Source organism: Zerene cesonia, chromosome 12 (genome assembly GCF_012273895.1).
Source record: "Zerene cesonia ecotype Mississippi chromosome 12, Zerene_cesonia_1.1, whole genome shotgun sequence".
NCBI lineage: Eukaryota > Metazoa > Arthropoda > Insecta > Lepidoptera > Pieridae > Zerene > Zerene cesonia.
This window is the reverse complement of record NC_052113.1, coordinates 3,289,562-3,297,696: the sequence shown is the minus strand read 5'-3', so window position 1 is coordinate 3,297,696 and position 8,135 is coordinate 3,289,562. Positions and strand designations below refer to the sequence as shown.

Sequence of the window (8,135 nt, the reverse complement as noted above, 5' to 3'; positions counted from 1 at the left end):
TAGACAATAATTATGTGAATACGTTGATGGATGCCTAAAAAATTGTGAAAATTTTACAAGAATTCTGGATAACGAACACTATAACCACTAACCATTTCCAAATAAAAAAAATTAAAAAACATTATAATTTGTTCCTAAACCTGTTAGCAATGCCTTGATTTTTAGGAACTGGTGTTTTTACTTATTTCCAACCAGCTGTGGCCCACCATACAAAAAAAGAAATAGAAAAACGTACCTTACATCATCTTCATATTCGTCTCCAATTAGATTTTTGGGAAATGAGTCGGGTTTGCAAATGTTACACACATTGGGACAAGGGTTGTTACAGAGGCCGCGGCAAGGGTGGCCGCATTCCATCAATTTCGGACAAGGCTCGGAGCAGGGGGGTATTGAGCAGACTTGCCCGCATAATTTTGTACATTCACCATGTTCACATTTACGGTCACATTTTTCCTGAAAAAAAAACAAAATTCTTATGAAGTGATACACAATATAAATATTCAAATTCTTATGTTTCAAATAAGTGAAAACTTTTAATAAGGAGCGGTAAAACTAAGCTCTGTATCCATTCACTTTTGATATTAACACGTTGGTTTACGTAATACGTATAGTATTGTGTTATCTATGGTGATACTTTATTCTTGGCGCACGAAAAAACAAATCAGTTCCATTCAACTTATATATTCAAACTTTTTGTATAATTAAACAGATTTTAGAATCGCATTTTTTACGTCATCTGGTGGTAAGCGCTTCCACCGCCCATGAGCATTTGTTCTACAAATGAATTACCGACTTTAAATGGAAAGGGATAAAGAGAGGATTGGCGTGAGGAATAAAGGAATGGACTGAGAAGGGTAAGTCGGCGTTATCCCTTACCCTTTAGTTAACTTATTAAACATTAAAACTTAGTTTCTATTTTAAAAGTTTTCAACACAACACTTGTTTTTTCAGTTTAAAAACGATTATTTATTAATTTGTAAGCAGGTGTGGCAACAGGTATGAAGATATCATAGCTGCTGCCATGCGCACAATAGAATTCAATAGGATATCATACTAAGAAAGTAGCTAAAAAAACAATCTAGCTGCTAGCTGTAAGAGATCGGTGGGATGTCTAATTTTTTGAGCGTACAGCGTTTTTTTTATCACAGCTACACTGAGCTTAGCTGTTGCGGTATTAACACGGTCTCCCCATTTTAGTTTCTCCTCTAGGGTTTACCCAAGAACAGTTTATTCCCGAGTGCATATTACCTCCTCGATTAATTAGTAACAACTCAGTCACAGAGAACAAATGGGCATCATTTAATCGTTGATGGACACATACAAAAATCTTACGTGATTATCAAGGATACAATTAAAAAGTACCGCATACCTTACATGGCGTACACGGCATTCCACACTTGTTATTACAATTCGAATGTTTACATCGCACTTCACAGAGTTTCTCGCATGGTGGACATATTTCATTACACGGCTCCTTGCATCTAGTGTAAAAAAGTTACTATATTTAAAAAGGAATTATACAAATGGAATGTTATTTTCAATTAATTTTATAAAGCATTTTGCAGGTGATATAATATTGAAGTCAGTGCTTTAAATAATATTACAGTAAGTATAGAAAGCTTGACATGCAGTCCGATGAACTACAGTCCGTATCCCGTAGGAATATCGGGATAAAAGTTGCCAGTTGCCCAGCTGTCTACGCACTAAATTTCATTCCAATCAGTTCAGTAGTTTTTACGTGAAAGAGTAACAAACACACACACAAACTTTCGCATTTATAATATAGGAAGTAGTAGGAAGTAGGATAGGATTTATTATTATTTATATGTTCCGTGCTGAGCTTGTCGCAGCGCTGCTGGCAGGGCGCGTGCGGGCAGCCCTGCCAGCACGCCGCGCACGTGCTCGTGTGCAGCAGTGAGTAGTGTGCGTCCCGTACACGTGTCCGCAGATGCTGAGCTTGTCGCAGCGCTGCTGGCAGGGCGCGTGCGGGCAGCCCTGCCAGCACGCCGCGCACGTGCTCGTGTGCAGCAGTGAGTAGTGTGCGTCCCGTACACGTGTCCGCAGATGCTGAGCTTGTCGCAGCGCTGCTGGCAGGGCGCGTGCGGGCAGCCCTGCCAGCACGCCGCGCACGTGCTCGTGTGCAGCAGTGAGTAGTGTGCGTCCCGTACACGTGTCCGCAGATGCTGAGCTTGTCGCAGCGCTGCTGGCAGGGTGCGTGCAGGCGGCCTTGCCAGCATGCCGCGCACGTGCCCGCGCACTCGTGCCCGCACTCGAGCCGCGCCTTGCACGCCGCTTTACAGTGCTTCAGCAAGACACGCAAATCAACTTTATCTGCAATTACAAATATCTGGTTGACAATTCTAAGGTATTTAATTTTGGCTACTATTCTTTATTAGAACACGCTTCGCTCTAACGTATTAGTTTTAATTACAATGCATATTTTTATTACACTTACCGCCAGAGCGTATTGCCTGGTAAATCTTACACGGCAGAGCTATTTTATGACCACAAGGAGAATAGTCTGCATAATTCATCAAATGGTTGCAATTTTCTGGGTCACAGGGCTCGCCGCAGAGACTTTGGCACGGGTGCCCGCACGACATTACGCGTTGGCATTCTGCTTTGCACATGCTGGAATCAAGGAACTTATTGCATGGCACCTTTACTTTGTGATTACAGTCCGGAATCTTCTTGACTACCTGTGAAAAATAAGTTATAATATCAAACCAGTGCTTTTCAGTAAATATCTGACCCGAACTTTGAAGGTATGATGATTTTTTGACGTGACAACGTCTTACAATTCGATTAAGCCGGCTGCACGCACGAAATAACCAAGCGGCGTTACCTCACTCTGAGGCGTTCCATGTAAGGCTTGAAGTGCAAGCGAGAGCGCGGAACGAGCGACAAAGAGGCACAATCGGCCTTCGACATCCGACTCTCTCCTACTTGAGTCAGCGATGCGTCTGCGTGGACAGCTGATATACTATAGTACATTTACATGTTTTGGTCGAGTATCAAGTAAAAAGTGAATGTGGTGTCAATTGTTTATAGCATCCAATTTATCTTGGATGAATACAGCTGTATTCATCTGAATACTCTGTGCAGCTGTGCAGAGTATTTTGTGGAGTATGTAAATGAATCAGCTCGTGGAATGGGCAATCTACGTCGTGAGCTTACTACGATGATACAAGAGCATTCCGAACGGGACTACACAGACCAGACCTTTAAGCATCAAGCTGCTTAACGCTGTCGAGATATCAGCGAACACACAACACAACTCAATGAACAACGCCTACATTGCCTGTGCAAAAACAAATAAAGCCGCTGTACCTCTTGGTGACACTACAGTCCATTCAGCGTTTCGTCTCACAACTTCTCGCGTGACGAAACTCTTATCCACAGAAAATTTGCAAGTTTATAGAAACATGTTTGTAGGCGTCAAAGCTGTTTTCATGGACGAGATTAGCATGTTAAGTTCAGATATTCTTCAACAAGTTAACTACCGATTGCAGCAGATTACTGGCATATACGACAGACCTTTCGGAGACATTCACGTTATATTATGTGGAAATTTCAGACAGCTTTCACCTGTACAGCAACGCCATGTTATACTATACCGATCAACCAATTAGGAGGTCCGATTCTTTGGCACAGTATTGATTCCCACTGGTTCGTGTTGTGCGACAAACCGATGAGCGGTTTTCAATGATTCTAAAAAAATCGGCGATGGACTTCAAATAAGCAACGATAATATCTCCCTTATTGAGTCAAGACATTAAACTCGGGCTTGGTGCAAGGAAAACGTGCCTGATGCTGTCAGGCTGTATTATAGTAACAATGAAGTGGATTCGTATAACCGAAGCGCAATTCTAAATGCATACAACTGTCTCGCACATGATATTATGCTTGGTTATTTAAGTGAACTAGAGAAGAGACAATACCAAGGTAAACTAAACAAGATGACAGTAGCAGAAACCGATGGATTACCGTACCTGCTGCCATTCACAGAAGGATATCCCTACATGATAACTTCTAACCAAGATGTCGCTGATGAGTTAGTAAATGGAGCTATTGGTGTCTTGCGACATATCAAACGTCAGCAGTCAAATGTAGATGACAATTCTGCAGAAGCAGGACCATCGACCAGTACAATTTCGCCAGCAGCTAGAGAAATTGTTACTTTATGGTTCAAGTTTCCAGAAGAAACAACAGGAACCACAGCCAAAGTTAAATGTCGACCTCACGTGCAAAGTAAGCCAAATACTTTGTCTACAAACTGGATACCAGTTTATAAGAAAATAGTAAACATTACACTAACAAAAACTATAAAATGCAAACGAAAGTTTCCTTGCGTTCCTCCTTGTGCTATCACTATTCGCAAGTCACAAGGTGAGACGTTTGCTGTCATTGTTTATAAATACTCATCCAAGCAACCGCAACAGTTGGTGTACGTGGTGCTGAGTCGGGTAACAAGTTTAGAAGGCTTGCATATTATCACCGAAAAAGATGTTCCATTTCGGTTTAAACACAGACGAGAGGGAAACGATTCACAGACAACAAGAAATATCCGCAACGAATACATTCGACACACACGTGGACACACACTTCGAACAAAATGACTCAAACAATGCAGGACAAACTTTAATAACGAACCTTAATTCACAGAGTTTGCCTGCTCACTTTGCAGATATTGAAAAGGACACAGTGATTCCAAGGTCTGATTATTTGATTCTGACTGAAACGTGGATGCGTGGCAATTGTGATCCAAATTCAATTGAAAATTTTGAATGTGTTGAACCCGGCAGAATAATCAACCAAATTCTGAAACAAATGCAGCAGGTGGAGTGGCAATTTATAGAAACTTATCATCGACATCCACAGCCAAAATTCTCAACGTTGAACTTTCGGATACAACCCGCCTTAATAGAAACACTGGTGACGTTTGCTTAGCAGAAGTTACATGAATCACCGCTGATACCACGTTCAAAATGGTTCTTGGCGCAGTTTATATTCATCCTGGTGCAAGTATTTCTAACATCAGTGTTCTGCTACATCAAGCACTATTTCCGTATGTTTACAACATGGAAGTTGATACCGATATACCAATTCTTCTTTGTAGCGAGTTCAACACAGATGTGAAAAATGACGAACCAGACATGTCGTTTGTGCATCAGACGTTAATAACTCAACAATACTAGGAGGTACCACAATCGATTTGACTCTTTCAAGACCCATTAAAGTTAAAACACTCCCTTACATTTTCTACTTTTCCTATCATCGTTCTATTCTCAACAGAATAACACAGATTGTAAGAAATTAAACATTACACATGTTTAACAGTTGTAAAACAATTGCAAAAACAAAAAAACATTAAAAAAAGTTGACATAATTGTATTTATGCGTATAAATAAATCTAACTTGATCAATTTCATTTTGATTTCCAATTATACATACAATCTCCTCTATATACATACAAATCTATTAAACAAATGAAATTAAAATTTTCTTTTGAAAAATGCTACCATTCCATAAGTTTTTTTAAGACGTTGTCACGTTCAACTATCGTCAGTAAACCGACTTTACAGACAACCGATTTTTTTTTATCGCAGTTTTCCTTACATTTAAACATAATCTCTGAACCTTTATTTTCCACAAAAAACATCCGAGTTTAATGTTCCCTTATTTTATTATTAAAAAACAAGAATACAATGTGATGATACGAAGCGTCGACTTTCGTTTAACGAAAGTTATTGATATATTTGACATGCATAGAACCCATAACGGTATTTTATAAAAACTCAATTTTTATAAAAAAAAATAGCATAAGACTGTTATGTACTGTGAATCTTAGTCTTAGAATTCAGTAGATCCATAAATTTATTTCTTTCTATGATCGCAGTATATAGAAACATACTTTGGTTGCCGTTAAATATTCGACTAGTAATAATTTACGATCATAAAAAGAGAAAGGTTTTTTGGAGCACTTACTAGCATCACACAATCCCCACAAGGCTCGTGGCACTTCTTCTTACAGTGATGATTACACGGCAATAAGCGAGCACAGTTTTTGCGACACAAAATAGTGTTAACATCAACATGGCACGGAACTTTTTGAGAGTGGATGCAATTTTGTCTCTTTTTCATTACCTGAAATATCAACACGGAACAATTAATAAAAATACTTCATAAGGTAGCCGCGAAGAGGTGAATATTCGTGTCAATGCAGCGAGTGTGGACGGGCAGATCGTTACAACGCGTATAATTTGGGCGAGGACATGGATGTCGTTGTGATGCAGACATTGTCAGACCTGGTACATTAATATGGTACCATGCTTCCATTGAGCGAATGGGATGAATGGGGAGTGAGAAGCACCAGTTTTCGACTATAACAATAACGTAAAATTCGGTTCACCCAATCGTTTAGTGTAAGCCTGAACGCACACGATGTTGCCAACTCAATAGGAATCCCCAACAGCATTAACAATTACTTCTAAATGCGAATAACAAAGTAAATTTAACACATCATTAAAATTTTACTTCCCAAATTTTCTATACTACTTTTTACCGTACTTACCTCCACTTTGCAAACATCACACGTTTCATAACATTTTTTTTTACACAGATGGTCCTCATTATTTTCTTCTGCGGTAAATGAGCAATCTTTTTTAAGTTTTCGGCATGGTTTTTCACATGTGTACTAAAAACAAAATGGTGATTATTTAATATAGAATACATATACTTTAAAATCTTAATTACAAAGTAAATAAATTTATACATTAATACAAAATTAAAATGTGAACTTCTTATACATACAAATTGGACAAATGAAAAACCTTACAGAAATAAGGTTATGTGCAAAAATATTTTCGTATTTTTACATGCATTATTAGTAATCAAACCTCTTTGGCTGTAGTGAATGATAACTATTTTTTTCTTGCATTCCGAAGATGTAATAAATAAATAAAAACTAGTTCCCTCCACTTTTCTATTATTTTCAAGAAAGCAAAATGAACGTAGCTGACGCAGAAATTCTGTACATTTCAAAGTTTTGTTATTAAAATTTCTGTTTCGTTCATAGCATAACCTCTTTATAAAACATAAAGCTAACCTCAAAAGAACACTGTGAACACTACCAAAAATATCAAAATTTCAACAGGAATGAGATCATGGCATAACCCACGAAATGGCAATAAGTCATCGATAAAAACAGCACACACATATTTTAAATAAATAAAAATTATACTCAGAAAAAATTATCTTTGTATCAACTTTTATTTTGCGCATATCCTGTGAGCCATGATTACTTCCATCGAATAAAGGGGTCAGCAGAAGTTTATCGCTTGCTGATAATGGCCCTGATAGCCTTAAAATATTTAAAACTTTTTGACGTACATTTTCAAACACGATTTCATAATTCTTATACTATCACATATAGCTTAAAAACTCAACAGAACCCATAAGAAACCGGCCCTGACAAACAAACTGTCGATCTCGAGGGTAGAATTTATAAAGAAACAAGGGAAAAAATTATACCATTTCATGGTCAGGATCGCTTTTAACATGGCATGTGCGAGTGCACGCGTGGCCGCACGCCAGCCGCGCCTTGCACGCCTCAGGACACGCGACGAACTCCATAGCCATGCCACAAATTTTTTCAGCCTGAAACGATAACAACACTGTACATTGTACAACTGTAACAGAACAGTTTTTGCTATTTTCTATTATATCATGAAGTTGGAAAGGTTGTTTGATTGAATGCGCTTATATGCTATGCAGACGGGGAGACCGTCTGGTTCGAATCGAAAATTATTATTTTTACAAAAAACGACCCGATGTACCAAAGCGAATTAAATTTTTCAGAATAAAGCTATATGGACCCCATGGGAAAATATAAAAAGAATCGAAACATTCAGTAAAGCTATGAGGTAATAAACACAAAAAATACAGTCGAATAACCTAAAAATAACCTCCTCCTTTTTGGAAGTCGGATAAACATTACTGAGAATCGCTGTAGGTTTTATTTTAACATCACATTACGACTACTAGGAGAGTAACAATGGTTGCAAAAGCGGGATGAATATTACTTTTTGTGAGCTTCCGTTACGTGCATAAAGAGCGTAAACGGTAATAATTAT

General features: G+C 38.4%; 1 protein-coding gene across 3 annotated transcripts; it reads right to left on the bottom strand.

Moving 5' to 3' along the window:
- Positions 1 to 160: 160 nt before the first annotated feature.
- Positions 161 to 7,681, bottom strand: LOC119830852 (NFX1-type zinc finger-containing protein 1-like). 3 transcript variants are annotated; one of them, XM_038354016.1, is made up of 7 exons: positions 7,534 to 7,681; positions 6,575 to 6,697; positions 5,989 to 6,147; positions 2,456 to 2,699; positions 2,169 to 2,331; positions 1,370 to 1,481; positions 161 to 453 (listed from the first exon to the last, which is right to left on the bottom strand). In XM_038354016.1, exons 1-7 carry the CDS (start codon positions 7,639 to 7,641, stop codon positions 178 to 180), a joined length of 1,185 nt encoding a protein of 394 aa, XP_038209944.1. In that variant the 5' UTR covers positions 7,642 to 7,681; the 3' UTR covers positions 161 to 177. The 3 variants fall into 3 exon arrangements, 2 of the variants coding, with proteins under 2 accessions (XP_038209944.1, XP_038209945.1); XR_005287865.1 differs by having other exon boundaries at positions 441 to 453; positions 1,937 to 2,331; XM_038354017.1 differs by lacking the exon at positions 161 to 453 and having other exon boundaries at positions 1,369 to 1,481; positions 1,937 to 2,331.
- Positions 7,682 to 8,135: the final 454 nt, after the last annotated feature.

What these genes read in the sequence shown, in the direction of transcription:
- LOC119830852 (XM_038354016.1), bottom strand. Translation starts at nt 7,641, where the DNA reads ATGGCTATGGAGTTCGTCGCGTGTCCTGAGGCGTGCAAGGCGCGGCTG. An exon ending in GTGATGTTTGCAAAGTGGAG is followed by an intron (nt 6,148 to 6,574) that starts GTAAGTACGGTA and finishes TTGATATTTCAG; the next exon opens with GTAATGAAAAAGAGACAAAA. An exon ending in TGCCGTGTACGCCATGTAAG is followed by an intron (nt 454 to 1,369) that starts GTATGCGGTACT and finishes TTTTTTTTTCAG; the next exon opens with GAAAAATGTGACCGTAAATG.